The sequence below is a fragment of the Acinonyx jubatus genome, chromosome E3 (genome assembly GCF_027475565.1).
Source record: "Acinonyx jubatus isolate Ajub_Pintada_27869175 chromosome E3, VMU_Ajub_asm_v1.0, whole genome shotgun sequence".
Taxonomy (NCBI): Eukaryota; Metazoa; Chordata; class Mammalia; order Carnivora; family Felidae; genus Acinonyx; species Acinonyx jubatus.
Window position 1 is genome coordinate 27274277 of NC_069398.1, and position 15506 is coordinate 27289782.

The 15506-nt window shown below is 46.6% G+C and overlaps 1 protein-coding gene across 1 annotated transcript in view; it reads right to left on the minus strand.

Moving 5' to 3' along the window:
• YWHAG (tyrosine 3-monooxygenase/tryptophan 5-monooxygenase activation protein gamma) overlaps positions 1–9310 on the minus strand; it is a 28458-nt gene extending 19148 nt beyond the window's left edge. The window contains exon 1 of the mRNA XM_027041983.2: positions 8992–9310. Within this exon, the coding sequence (XP_026897784.1) occupies positions 8992–9078 (87 nt within the window). The 5' untranslated portion in view covers positions 9079–9310. The remainder of the gene's footprint in view (positions 1–8991) is intronic.
• Between the last annotated feature and the right edge of the window lie 6196 nt (positions 9311–15506).

The window sequence follows — 15506 nt, forward strand, 5'->3', positions numbered from 1 at the left end:
TTGGGTTTTAGCTCTTCTGTCAGAAGAATCTACCTCCCCCACCCTAAAGAAAAAAGGCAGCAAGAAAGGAATCCCAGTCCTGTAGTGATCACACTCTTACCCCACAGATAACACATTACCTGCATGTCAACTGAAGAGAAGCACCTTAAAATCAAGGGAAAAGTGACAATCAGCCGCCATCTGGATTAAATGGTTTAAGCAAGAAACTACTTTGCAGGGTGCCAAATTTAAATAAATGTAGGGAGACCCTGCTGCTAACTTGACCATTTACAGCAAAAAAAGGGTAATTTTAGGTCAGTAAGAAGCCATCTTCCAAGATGGTAAATCCCAAGGGGATCAACCAGTAGGCAAGTACGTAGATAAAAAGATTGACTGCTGTGCTGCCACCTGGTGAAGCAGGTTATGGGGAGGTTTACTCCGCTATTCATCTCAACAAATGTTGTGAAAATTTCCATATCATTGTTTTCTTTTTATTTTTTTAAATGTTTATTTATTTTTAAGAGAGAGACAGAGCACAAATGGGGGAGGGGCAGAGAGAGAAGGAGACACAGAATCTGATGCAGGGCTCGAACCCATGAACCACAGGATCATGACCTGAGCCAAGGTCGGACACTTAACCAACTGAGCCACCCAGGTGTCCCTTCTTTTTATTTTTTTAACGTCCATTTTTTAGAATAATCTCTACACCCAACGTGGGGCTTGAACTTACGACCTAGAGATCAAGAGTCCCATGCTCTTCAGACTGAGCCAGTCAGGTGCCCCCAGGGTTTTCTTTTTAAAGGCAGTCATTCCAACCAGAAAAAAGTAACAAAAGGGAGATCTGTTGAGAGCAGAGGTCTTCAGTTTATTTTTCTTCATGTAGTAAAAGGGCAACAGGGCATCCTTGAATTTTGAACCATGTGTATGTTTACCTATTCAGTTACATCTCTCACTACTTTTTTTTTTTTTAACGTTTATTTATTTTTGAGACAGAGAGAGACAGAGCATGAACGGGGGAGGGGCAGAGAGAAAGGGAGACACAGAATCCGAAACAGGCTCCACGCTCTGAGCGGTCAGCACAGAGCCCGACGCGGGGCCCGAACTCACGGAGTGTGAGATCGTGACCTGAGCCGAAGTCGGCCGCCCAACCGACTGAGCCACCCAGGCGCCCCACATCTCTCACTACTTTTAAGAACACGCAGTACTACTGATGATTGCAAAAGGCTTAAAATTTTATGCTTTCAAAAATTCCACTTTTGGGTCTCGGTCCTAATATATCAACTGTGGTCGAAGCTTTAGCCACAAAGATATTCACGGCAACATTACCACAAATTTGCAAAGAGCATGGATGTTAAATAAAAATATAAGTAAATTATGACACATCCACAGACTTATTCAGCCATTGAACATACTAGTAACAGAAAAAAAAACTCCTTGAAATAATGAATGTCAAGGAAGAAGGCAGGTACAAAAGCAAGCCTAAACCCCAAGGAAAAAAAAGACATGATGGACATATACCCCTGCATGGGGAATTATGGGGATACCTATCTTTTCCCCCCAAATTTTCTAGCATCATAAAGGTCAGACATTTTTGTCATCAGTCATCACTCCCAACAATGACTCCAAAGACTCTCTCAGAAATTAACAACATCCCAGGGCCCGTAGGTGGGTGGCTCAGTTGGTTATGCATCAAACTCTAGATTTTGGCTCAGGTCATGACATGATCTCAGTTTCACGAGTTCAAGCCTGGCACTGGACTCTGTGCTAGCCGTCGGTGCCCCTCCCCAACTTGCGCGCTCTCTCTCTCAAAATAACTAAATTTTCAAAAATTAAAAAAAGAAAAAAAAAGGACATTAATTAACAGCATCCCCAAATTCAAGATACTCTACCATATTCCTTCCCAAAAGAAAACAAATTAGGGGCGCTTGGGTGGCGGCTAAGCGTCTGAACTTTTGCTCAGGTCATCATTTCAGAGTTTGTGAGTTCAAGCCCGGCATCCGGCTCTCTGCTGTCAGCACAGGGCCTGCTTCAGATGCTCTGTCCCCCACTCCCCACCCATCCTCTCTCTCTCTCTCTCAAAATAAATAAATAAACTTAAAAAAAAAATTAGGGGCACCTGGCAAGCTCAGTTGGTGCAGCATGTGACTCTTGATCTGAGGGTTGCAAGTTTGAGCACCCACGCTGGGCATAGAGATTACTTAAAAATAAAACCTTTTCTGGGACGCCTGGGTGGCTCAGTCGGTTGAGCGTCCGACTTCAGCTCAGGTCACGATCTCACGGTTCGTGAGTTTTGAGCCCCTCGTCAGGCTCTGGGCTGATGGCTCAGAGCCTGGAGCCTGCTTCCGATTCTGTGTCTCCCTCTCTCTCTGCCCCTCCCCCATTCATGCTCTGTCTCTCTCTGTCTCAAAAAATAAATAAACATTAAAAAAATTTTAAAAAACTAAAACTTTTCTAAAAAATTTAAAAAACTGAAAAAAAAAAAAAAAAAGGAATATTCCTTCTCTACTACCCACTTGTTCCCAACTAGCTTTTCCTTGCTTCAGGATGCTCTTTTCTGAGCCTATCCTATGAATTCTCCCTGCCCTTCTGGACTGGGTCATTTTCAACTTAGTAGAAAAAATTTAGTGTCTAACGTCTATTTCTATTACACAGATGTAGTTACAAAGACTAGATATAGGTCGTATGTGAAGAGTGGGGCGGGCATCATTTGCAATAGCTTCTATCCCACCCAGCCTGTCCAGCTCAAGCAGCAGAACTGCACTGGCAGGGGGGGCATGGGATTACCTGCAAGGCTACCATCCATGCTGGGCCACCAGGGCACACACATACTCATTTGCTAGTTCTTGTTAGCTACAAAAGGCGCGCTGTATTGAACTGAAGGGTCCGGAACTGGAACAATTCAGGCAAAAGAAAGTTTATTTCCACATCCTTAAAGTACTGGCACCAGTGACCACAGTTTCCTAGATCCAGGTTATGAAAGTATGGGAGCTCAGGTGTTGGACATTTAAATGATATATCTCAAAACAAACCTGCGTCTTTAAAAAAAAAGCCTTCCTCTTGGGGCGCCTGGGTGGCGTCCAAGCTTGGTTTTGGCTCAGGTCATGATCTCAGTTTGTGGGATCGAGCCCTGAGTCTGGCTCTGCACTGACAGCGTGCAGAGCCTGCTTGGGATTCTGTGTCCTTCTCTCTGCCCCTCCCCCGCTCACTGTGTCTCTCTCAAAGTAAACAAACATTAAAATAAATAAAAATGAAAGCCTTCCTCTGATTACCTCTTACCCTTCTCTCCACCACCACAGCTGCCCTACACACTTGGCTGTGGGGGAGGGCGGCTAAGGGATTCCTCTTAAGCTCCTGTCATTACATGTGCAGCTGCCCACTGCTGTCACTGTCCTATTCCCAGCTCTGACACCCCCGTTCTAGTAACAGAATTAAGAGGAGAAAGCTGACACTACACCTGGGTCCTACTCAGTTCAGCTTTCATCCATCTCTCCAAAAATACGGTATTACTCCAAAGATTAGGAGGATAAGACCGAGGAGTTTCTTTGGAAATTTATTTTCTAAACCTCATGTTTAAAAATTTCTGTATGTGGGGTGCCTGGCTGGCTCAGTCGGAACAGCACACAACTCCTGATCTCGGGGTCATGAGATCACTTAAGTAAAAACTTAGAAGGGAAAAAAAAAATCTGTGTATGTGAGAACACTCTCATTTCCATTTACCTAGTCACAACCGAATTAACGTTACGCAGCACATTAACAGTATTCAACTTATGCAAGGAAAAGTCTCCCTCTGTAGGACACACCCTTACAGGTGAAATGCTGATGAAAATTTAGCTTAGACTTCACCAGTTCTTTAAAAAGGAAAGAAACAAAAGACTCATGCCAAGTCCTTAAGACGTAATTTTTATTGTTGCTGCAAGATCGGGGGACCAAACCAATTATTTAACCGTTTACCTTTAAACTAAAGCTCTCCTTTGGGAACTTCTACTGATCATTTCTCACAGAACGGTTTTGTGCACCATTCAAATTTATAAATTAGAAAAAACAAAACTCAAGGATCTCTACAAGTGCCCAATTTAAAAAGTAGGATGATGTGGTGGTAGTGAACCAAACTCAACAGCTCATACCTAAAACAGAATTTGGGGAGAAGAGGAACGGGATTATGAAAGGCAAGGCCAAAAGGGAGATATTGACAGCCTTCACAACCTACAAAGGCGGCAAACATAGCATCCTCTGATTATAACCTTAAATATCTGGTTAAGCACTAATAGAACTTAGAAAATAAGACAAAAGATGGGCGCCTGACTGGCTCAGTCGGTAGCACATGTGACTCCTGATTGCAGGGTCCTGAGTTCAGGCCCCACGTTGGGCACAGAGCTTACTCAAACGAACAAAAGACGGTGGTTTATGTGTAATTTTTTTCCTCCTTTGACTATTAAGTACCTAAGATGGCCTGTGCTCTCTTTCTCCCACATCCCACGGAATCTGATAGCAATACAGAAACAGTCAGATGCCCTGCCAGATAAAAGGGTTAAGGCTGGTGATTATGGGAGGGAGAAGCTCCTGGCAGCCTCAGAAGCCCCCAAACGATGTGTGTGACATCATATACACGGGACTATCAGTGTAGCATCCGTGCTTGAACAGCTCCCCCTCTCAGCACTGCGCGGTGCTCATTAGGGTGCCGTGCGGTGCTCATTAGGGGACTGCTGCCACACAGCAGAGAAATCATTTACAACGAAGTCAGCACTGGAGTGGAAAATGAGTCCTAGTACAACCCAGCAAAATTTCCATAATCTCCAAATGATTAATAGTTTGTTCCAATTTCAGATACATTGTTACTTATTTGGGGGACCATCATATGGTTTTTAAGCTCTGGAACTTCGATGGAAATCTTAATCTAGCTAAGACAAGTCTCTTTTCTTTTCAATTTATGCCAAAAAGGTCCAGATGTTAGAAAACAAAGAGAAGGATCCCGATTACCAGTGGCTGTAAGCTGCTGTGGTTACTTCATTATTGACACATTCCTGAATCAGTAATGTTTTGAAATCCAGCCAGTTATAGCCAAGCCATCATCCTTTTTAGAAACGGCATTCTCCCAGTTTTTCAGCTAGAGGGGACGGTTGCACAACATTGCGAATGTGCAAAATGTTACTGAACCGTATGCTTGAAAACGGTTTGCTGCACGTTACGCTGACTTTTACCTCAATAAAAACAAAATTATTTTTTCTTCTTAATGATTAGGAGTTAGGCTTAACAAATAAATAAGGCTTCCTGCCAATACTAGGGGATGAAACTCCCCCCATGGTCTGCTGTTAACACAAAGCTCTGTTAACAAGAATACACGTTTAGCAGCACCTTTTATCTGGATAGAATTCAAAAGATCCATGGGAGGTTGCTTTTTTTTTTTAATAATTAGAAAACGCACTTAATCGTCATTTCAGTTACTGCAAAGACTACTACATAAAAAGCCAACTGTTATCTGTATCCTTCCCACCCCAAAGAAGAGAACAATTGAAACCACATGACTTAGAATAATGGCTGGCAGAACTCCACCTCTGAAGTCTACAGAGGTGTCATTACTCCATTAGTGATAATGGCTATTGATCTGGCCCCTCCTGGAAGGGCTAGTAGGAAAAACACAATATTTAAGATAGGAAGAATTTTCAACTATATTGATTCCAGCAAGACTTTTTTTTTTTTTTTTTTTAAATAGAATTAAGAAGGCCTTTTACAAGCAAACCCCCCAATCGGGTCACTTCAACAAGAGGAGCCCAGAAGCTTTTCTCCCTCCGGAGGCGAATACTAGTATCCTACTTAGATTATTAACTTCTCTTCAGAGGCTATTAGAATCCAAAGGACAGGACAGAACCATCTAACAAGAAACATCTAGGTGTTCCCTCTCCCCTTAAATGGAAGACTACACACTTCTCTTAAAAATTAAACCTTGGGGCGCCTGGGTGGCTCAGCTGGTTAAGCATCCGACTTCGGCTCAGGTCATGCATGATCTCATAGTTTGTGAGTTCGAGCCCTGCGTCGGGCTCTGTGCTGACAGCTCAGAGCCTGGAGCCTGATTCAGATCTCTCTCTCTCTCTCTGCCCCTCCCCCACTTGCATGCTGTCTCTCCCTCTCTCAAAAATAGACAGTAAAAATAAATAAATAAATAAACAAACAAACAAACAAACAAACTGGCTGTCTCATTTGGAAGCGTGTGATTCTTGCTCTTGGGGTCCTGAGTTCGAGCCCCACACTGGGCATAGGGATTACTAACACAAAAAATAATAACTTAAGGAAAAAACCCAACACTAAACTTCCCTCTTTCTTCCTTTTCAATATATTGCATGCTGATTTTCATTCCTATTGTGTTATGTCACCCACACACAATTTATTCCTCCATACAGGCCTCAGTGACATTATTACTAGGATAATTTCATTAAATGTAAATAGTCTTAATCCCTCTATCATTAGGATGATTTCAGCCTTAGAAGAACACTCATTTGAGTGACAGGACAGAGTATTTTTCTCTGTATCTTTCGGTCTTTCCCAAATTCTCCATAAGGAGATGACTCTCATAAACAGGGGAAGAATCAAAGTTTTAGAAATAGTTACTATTTTCGAACACCTACTAACTTCTTATTCCTCACACCTTTTTCAAGGGGATATTGACCTATTTCACAGATGAGGAAAATGAGGGTCGGAGAGGTAAGCACACTTCCTCATAAGTGGGTTTGAAGAAAGGTCTGCTTTATTTTACAATTGCCCTTTCCTCCATACTGACAAGGACCAGAGGCACAAGAGAACTTTTGCCTTGTGTTTTGTAACCAGTTCTCACTCTCTAACATTACTGAAAACGACCCAGTAGGAAGTCAAGAGTTTTTTAAGGTTTTTATTAACACCTGCCAAGTTAATAATCTGCAAAAAACCCAAGTATACAGCCCAGCCCAGCACTATGATTAAGACATATTCTTGTTTAAAATTTCTATCTTTATTCCATTATTGTCCAATTTAACAATGAGACAAATGTTTAAAAATACAAATGTAGCTTATAAACTTTTGTGGGTAAACTAGAAATTGGAAAATGAATTGGCATATCTAGAGGTCACTGCTCTGCATGCCTAAAGGTAAATGATATTCTTATTTTCTGGACCAATTCTTATCTGGTGGATAAGATGAAGTCCTCAATTCCACCTGCTTATCTGCTAATTTCTGCATTACCTTGGACAAATGCCATTTGCATACTCCCTACCAGCCCTTAGGTGCATTGCAGCCTCTGTGTCATTGTGTGTGACATCACTGGGTTGCTATGGATATAGGTGCGAGGTCACTCACTTTCCTGTGAAACTAGAAATATGGAAAAATTAGAAGAGTCTAAATAACATGAACTAAACATATTTCCAACACTGATATCTATTAAGAGCAGAACTTCTCATTTGAGCTTTAAAATGTTTTAAGGTAGCATCTGTGGCAATACATTAACACGGCAATACTCCCCATTTCAGAATCAAGTCTCTTCCTTAATGAGATAAAAATCTTTTGGTAAGGTAGCCGGCTTAAATAAAAAAGCATCAGCACTGTTATCTTTTATGAACTGGCAAAGTTGTTCAAGGATTAAGCTGGGATACCTACATTGCTTCATTAAAAAAAATTAACACGCAAGATACACTCCTGAATCCACTTCACACTGGAGATGCATTTTAAAAACCTTTGTTACATAAGACAGGAAGTTAAATGTTAAGACAGTGGGAGACCGAAATCATTAACCAGATAATTTCCCATGTTTTATTTAATAATGCTCAATATTTGCCCCCTCCTCTAATATCAAACTCTTTGATAGCCAATTAGATAAATGTAGTGTTACTGACAAAATGGTGCAATACAGGCAGGAATCTGCATCCCAGACAAAATGCGACAACTGGCGATCAGTATTCTCTTTTCATCAGCATGAGGATGCGCTAGCTTTTTTTTTTTTTTAAGCCTCGGATGTATCTAACAGAACAAATTATTAAAAAAAAAAAAAAAAGACTTTTTCCTCCTTTAAAATAACTCCTCCCAGCCTCCACCCAGTCTAGGCTCTCTGCAATATGACAAATGCAGAATCTTCTAGAATGACTTGATACTGCCTCCCACCACTGCTTTGTTTGCAATATCAGATTAGGGAGAATATTTTTTCGACTTATAGGATGAACAGATGTGTGCCTATTTAAAAAAGAAACAGCATTTGTCACAAATTAAACCAGTCAGCTAAATGCATAACCTTTATTTTAAAGACAATACCTACCCTTTTCAATACAAAACACGTTAGGAAAAAACGGAGATGACATGTCGAGAACGATCAATGAAAACGCTAGCGAGAAATACGTTCCCCGCAAGAGGACGTGCTTTGGGGTATAGAGAAAGAGGAGCCTTTTGTTAACAAAAACGTGAGAGCAGCAAGGTTTCGATTTTGCACCATTGAGCCCAGGTTTTCAGGAGAGCCTACGTTTTTTCTGTGGAGATTCTAAAGGATCTGTCAGGAGAGGCAATGGGGAATATCGGGGGGGGGAGAGGTATTAGAAAACCAGGAGACCTGATGAGTGAATGGGAAAGGCGCCGCCCAGACACCAGGGAGAGAAAGAGGAACCGCATCCATGCGGTCCCCCCGCCCCCACGCCCAGGCTGGGAGGAGGGGAAGTGGGGCACAAAGGATGTTCACGGCCCCCGCTCAAGTCCCCAGCGGACCCGGAGACGCGGGGGCCAGAGACCCCGCTCCCGAGACCAGCCCTGCAAGATCCCGCCCCAGCCAGAGTCCGGGGAGGGCCGAGAAGGCAGCGCCGCCGGCCCTGGGGGACGCTCGGGGAGAGGCCGCGTCACAACCCGGGTCCCTATCGCTGCCGGGGCCCTCCCCAGCTCCCCGAGTGGGTGGGGAGGGGCAGTCAACGCTGCAATCGCGAATGGCGACTAGTCCCTGGGCCGTCCACGCGAAGGCCCGCGTCTGCGAAGGGACTGGGGCGAGGCGGGGGGAGGGGAGGAGAAACTCACGTTCTTCATGGCCGCGGCCATGTCGTCGTAGCGCTCCGCCTGCTCGGCCAGCCGGGCTTTCTGCACCAGTTGCTCGCGGTCCACCATCTTCGAGGGCTGGATCGGGCCGGGTGAGGAGACCGGGGCGGCCTGAAGGGCTCGGAGGGCAGCTACGGCGCGGCTGGAGCCCGTGTGCCGGAGAGACCGACCCACGAAGCGAGCGGCTAAGGCGACGGCGACGGCGGCGGCGCGGAGGCTGCGGCTTGAGCTGCGACCGCGGGACCAGGCGCGAGGCGGCTGCGGCTGCTGTGCGTGCCGCGGGCGGACAACCCCCTGCGGCCCCGCCCACGCCGCGTGACGCAGACGGTCCCGCCTACCCGCCCGCGCACCCCGCCCCGGCCCCGCCCCGGCCCTTCCGCCTCTCGAGCTTCTCCTCACCGACTCAGCTTACCTTCGCTTTCTGGGCGTCCCTCCCTTCCCCGCTGCCCCCCCCGCACAGTGCTCCCCGTTCTTCACTTTACCCCGGTTCCTGCGCCTCAGCTTCTCCAGATCACCCCCAACCTCGCCCCTCACACCGCCCCCCGCCCTGCCAGGTCCCCAGCGCGTGGGCCCCTGGGAATTGTAGTTTGCCCGGCAGTGGGGTGATATGTTGGAGAGATCAAGGACAAAGGGGCAGTTAGGACTACATCTCCCAGTGGTCATAGCGCGCGAGCGGAGGTGAAGGGAGGGGTTCTAATTCCGCGGCCACGGGGGACCCCTGGCGGGGACTGAGGCTGCTTCAGTCTTAGCGAGTGCTGATTCACGGCCCCGCCCCATATTCTCCGGGAAATTACGAGGTGAGGGGGCCAGGACCTCAGCCCTGGACCCCGTCTCAGAGATAAAGTAGCAGCAGGCCAAGGAGGGACAGAGGAGAGGACACGCGTCCACCGTAGGTCCAAACTTGCCAGGGTGGTGCCCGCCGGCAGGATGGGTTGAATTACGGAGCTTAATATTGGGAGCTAAACTGTCACCCTCCCCCACAGGCTTCCATTTCCCCACACGCACTTTGAGGTTCTTGGACCTGATGAGGTGAAAACATGGAAGGACAAATACTGGCTGGGCATACTGGTTAATTTACAGAAAGGATGCAGCTGTCTTCAGGCTGACCCCCGGGGGAGCTCCTTCCTCTCCAGCGTGGAGTGTCAAAGATTAAGTTCTGTTGCCAAGAGCCTACTGTATGCTTCACATGAGGTTGTTACCTGAGGGTTGACCAACCCTTCTCTCCCCACCTAAGACGCACACACTGAGGTCGAGCTGACAAATTCTTGCTCATATGCTTCCATTTACAACGTTCCGTGGAGCTTACACATCCATAGTTTTGACTGCACATTTTATTGGCTTCATTTTTTTTTCCCCGGCAGTTATCTGTTGAGCACCTACTGTGTTCCAAGCACTGTTCTAAGCAATGGGGTACAGCAAGGAACGACACAAAAAAAACCCTACCCCCCAAAAAACAGGTAAGATAAAGATAAATATGTCGAGTAAAATGTTAGGAAGTGATAAGGAGTTAAAACAACAACAGGATATGAAGTGTTGTGTATGAGAATCTAGAATGAAGGAGTCTCTGTGAAGGACTATTCAGGCTCTATGCTAGATGGTAGAGGAAGAGGGCACAGAATCCTGCCCTCAAGGAATTTAGAATGTTTTAAGTGCTGTTAAGTTTTGTTTGTTCGTTTGTTTGTTAATTCTTTCAGGCTGGATAGGAAGAGGTTCTGAAAAGCTTCTCTAGGAAGGTTGGTAACGTTTCCAACCCAGCTCTTAAAAGGATGGGTAGCATTTGAGAGCATGGAAAGGACACAGGCAGCAGGACTCAGAGGCACGTTTTCCCCTGACATATTTATCGTTAGGCAAAGAATCCAAAGTGTTTGTTGCCTTAAGTGACCGGGAGTGGGGTTGGGGATGGAGTCGGGAGCCAGAACAGGAGGAGCCCTGAATGGCAGGCAAGGGAGTGAAGTCCTTATCCTGAAATAAGTAGGAAGCCTGTGAGAGGTTTTAACGAGGGCAAAAAATGATGAGATTTGCATCCTGCGTCCATCATCGTGGCCTCCTCAGAGCACTGCACAGTGCCTGGCACACAGTAAATCTGTAGAATGTATGAAATAAAGAAATGAATTAATGAATGCATGCACTTTAGGGAGGCTGCCCCGGCAGAAGTGGAGGAGATGGACTGAGTGAGGAGAGGGTCTAGAAATTGCTCTCCCCACCACTGACATAGCATCTAGTCCCTCCTCTCTTACTACAACACTCAGCAAAATGCAGTCCTGGGGGTGAATAAACTCTCCCCCTTCTCCTGTCTCCTATGTGAGTGTTCACCAAGTCATTCCTCTTCCTCTCTCTTCCTCTCTGGTCCAGGCCTGGGCATCACAGGTCCGTGGCAATGAGCCCTCATAGCCAACCCTGCTTGTCCTCCTGTGCATTAAATGTGTCAATGATTCAGGCCCCAGATGCAAAATCTTGGGAACTTCCTGGCTCATTTCAGGCTGCCTCTCTGACCTCTCCGTATCAGTTCCTTCCCCCACCAGTTTAATGTGCATTAATATAATAATAATAATTATTATTATTATTATAAAAATCCAGGCCAAATATGGTTGGGAAAAGAAAGCAGATGCAAAGAAAAGGATGTTCCAAAGCCAAAGAGGAATGACATCTGCAGTCCCCACATCAAAGCTTCCCTCCAATGGTGCAGGGGAGAGCTGGCCCTGCCCTCCTTTCCTTTTTTTTTTTTTTTTTTTTTTTTGAGACTCTAAGCTTAAAGCTGCAGCAGCCCAGCCGTGCCTGGATGTTGAGAGGGCTGCTTCAGAGGTAGAGCGACATTACACAGAACAAATGGCTTAATCTTCTGGCTTCTTTCGCCACTGCCTGGTACTGCTGAAAAACACCTGGAACAGGGAGGTGGAAAACTAGCATCCTGGCTTCTGCCTGCCCCCACCCACCTCACTCCCCGCCCCCCGCCCCCCCCCCCCCCCCCCGGCTCTGTGTGCAAAGCCTGCCCCTTCTCAGGGTTTTAATTTCCCCAACTTTGAAGGGAGAAATCAAACGAAGTGAGCGCTAGATGCCCCACCCAGCCGCGACAAGACAAAGTTCTAGATTCGGCTTGTTCCTCTTCTTTAGCCTCTCAGCAACAGGGAATCTGTACCTGCAGACCTGGGAGACGATTTAATCCCAAGGATTGAGAGGCTCAAAATCATCCCTGTTTTATAGATCGGGAAGCTGAGGCACGGAGAGGCTGTATGACTAGCCAAAGATCACACATCAGTGACTGAGATGATCAGTGACTGAATTCAAACCCAGGGAGATCGTCCAGACTCCCAATGGCAAGGGCACCCTTCCCTGCCCAGGCTGTGAGGATCTACCCTTTGGCATCTGCTCAGGAAGGGAGGGGCCTTGCCCTCTGGTGATGGGCCTGACACGAGGGCCCTGGGCAAGCACCCTGTATGGCTGAGCCTCTGCCCCATCTCCAGCCCTGGGGGACGTGACCTTTAGATCCATGCTCTCTGGCTGAGCTGGCAGACAAGTAGGCCGGCCAGAGACATTAGTGTCCTGCTGTTTCTGTGCAGTCATAAATCACTGCAGTCCCATCCCCTGGCTCCTGGCTTCCTCCTGCGGCTAGAAAGCTCCCTGATTGGCGGGGAGGCGGCAGCAGCGGTGGCAGCAGCAGCAGCAACATCTTCTGAAGCAGGCAATACTCCCCGCCCTGTCCTCTGGGAACACTTCCCTGTCACTCTCCTCGAGGGTTGGGCTGTGGTAGGGACAGAGCACATAACAGATTCAGAAGCAAAGGATGGAAAAGAAATCTCAGTGGGTGGCCCACCCTCCTGAGGAGTGTGGGGCAGTGAAGGGAGCCTGTGCTGGGAGGCAGGACCCACAGGTTGAAGCCTTGACTTTGCTATTGATCTTGCTGGGTGACCTTGAGCAAGTCACTTGACCTCTCTGGGCCTCAGACTGTGCATCTATAAAAGAATAGAATTAGACGGCTGCTTCTTAAGATCTGCCAGCCGGTAGCAACAGCCTTTCAGCTGGCCCGCCTCAATGTCTTCCCAGCGTCTCCAGTAAAAGATCTAAAAGATCTTTCCAAATAGACATCCCATCTTCTCCTTCCCTTGCCTTGGCTCCACCATACATGTCACTCCCCTTGCATATGGGCCAAAGTCACTTTGCTTTAGCCTGGAGTTCAAGGCTTTCCTAAGGGCCCCTGCCCACGTCTCTAGCTTCATTTTTCACAGGGCACTCGATGGGCATTTCCTAGCCATGTAGTACCCTCGTCCAACTCCGGGCCTTCTCAAAAGCTATGCCTTCTGCAGGGAACTCCTTCTACTTCTACCCCCATTCCATCCTTACCTCCTATCTTTCAGACTCAGATACTGTAAGTTAAACTGAACTGCTCCCTTTTGGAGCCCCTACCGGCTCCTATGCTACAATACTTCCGGCAAGGGGTTTAAATCTCCTTATTACCCTTATATGTATGAGTCTGTCTTTCCCTGAGGTCTTACAAACGGGTTCCTCAGAGACAGAGCTCCACCTGAGCCACTTCTGAGCTCCAAGCCTAGCATGGAGCAGGTTTTCAGGGCAGTTTGGTTCAATGAAAGGGACTCTCCACTTCGAGAAAGGATTGGCCCGGTGATGGTCTAGCCTCTTGAGGGGGATTTGAAAAGTTTTACCCCAAAAGCAATGGTCATGGGCAAGTTGCAGCAAAAACTCGGGAAAGCAGAACCATAAACAATCCCAGGAACAGATAGGGCTATGGCCAGAAAGGATAGTTTTGAAGAGCATCCATACAGGATTTCAAAGAAGGGCCTGTTGACATGGGGCTCACTACCAGCAGAAATTCTCTGTTCTGCCTCCCTGGAGGCTGACCACTGCTCACCAAACCAGCTTCCCTACTCCAGGACCAAACTCTCAAATCCCCTAAAATCTCCTATGAAGAGGAAGAGATTAAAAAGTCTAATAGATCTTTATATTTTTTTTGAAGATTTCATTTTCATTTTTTTTTTTTTAAGTAATTCTACATCCAATGTGAGGCTTGAACTTATAATCCTGAGATCCAGAGTCACATGCTTCATCAACTAAGCCATCCAGGTGCTCCTGACATATCTTTACATTTTAAGTTTTGCATTCCCCTAAAAAGAACCAAATTCAAAATTTACCATACCAATGGAATGTCTGTCACAGTAAAAAAAAAAAAAAAAAAAAAAAAGGGTCATTGTCTCGAAGAGATAAACTGTGCCATTCCCAAGAGATGGGCGTTCCTGGCGCACCTGGGTGGTTCAGTGGGTTAAGCATCTGACTCTTGGTTTCAGTTCAGGTTGTAATCTTGCAGTTCGTGAGTTCAAGCCCTGTGCTGGGCTCTGTGCTGACAATGTAGAATCTGCTTGGCATTTCTCTCTCCTTCTCTCTCTGCCCCTCCCCAACTTGCTGTGGTGCACTTTCTGTCAAAAAATAAATAGGGGTGCCTGGGTGGCTCTGTTCGACTTCCTCTCAGGTCATGATCTCATGGTTCCTGGGTTCGAGCCCCGCGTCGGGCTCTGTGCAGACCACTCAGAGCCTGGAGCCTGCTTCAGATTCTGTGTCTATCTCTTTCTCTGCCCTACCTTACTCATGCTCTCTCTCTCTCAAAAATAAATAAGCATTAGATAAATAAACATTAAATAAATAAATAAATAACCTTTAAAATAATAATAATAAAGTGAAAAGAAAGAGATAGGTGTTCCAGAGCAGAGGCGCCTGAGCTAGGATCTTCTCCCAAAACTCAGCTATGTAAACTTGGGCCAAATGCTTCACCAATCTGGACCTCAGATTCCCTACTGAATCTTTTTCTTTTTAAGTTTATTCAATTTTTTGAGAGGGAGTTAAAGCACGAGTGGGGGAGGGCCAGAGGGACAGGGAGGGAGAGGATCCCAACCAGGCTCTGCACTGAGCCCAACACGGGGCTCCAACGAACTCATGAAACATGAGATCATGACCTCAGCTGAAGTCAAGAATCAGATGCTCAACCACTCAACCGACTGAGCCACCCAGGTGCCCCTCCCCACCGAATCTTAAAGAGAAATCTCCACCCTGCTCTCTGAATCGTACGATGGCAGGAATATGTTCTTTGACTTGATAGAGGGGTCTGAAGCAGCGTTCTGAGGCTTCGAACTCCAACGGAGGACTCGTGGGAGACTGATAGTGATGAGGCGGTGGCAGCCTGCCAACTGATCACACGGAGTGAGGTGGACCTTTCTATCTTTGGAGGATTGCAAGCTTCAGAGAGCCCACCAATGCCTGCTCATCTCAAGGAAGCAATTACTCCATCAGCTGGAGCTGTATGGTGATGACACGAGCGGGTCTGGAGGGCTTGGGGCAGGAATCGGGGGTCAAGGGTCAGCAGATAAACAGTGATTCTCAAGCTGGCTGGACATCACTGCTTCCCAATACCTGGGGTTGGGGGAGTGTGTCGAGAATATAGAGTCCCAGGTGCAGCTTAGACATCCTGGGTCAGAATCTCTAAGGGTGGGGTC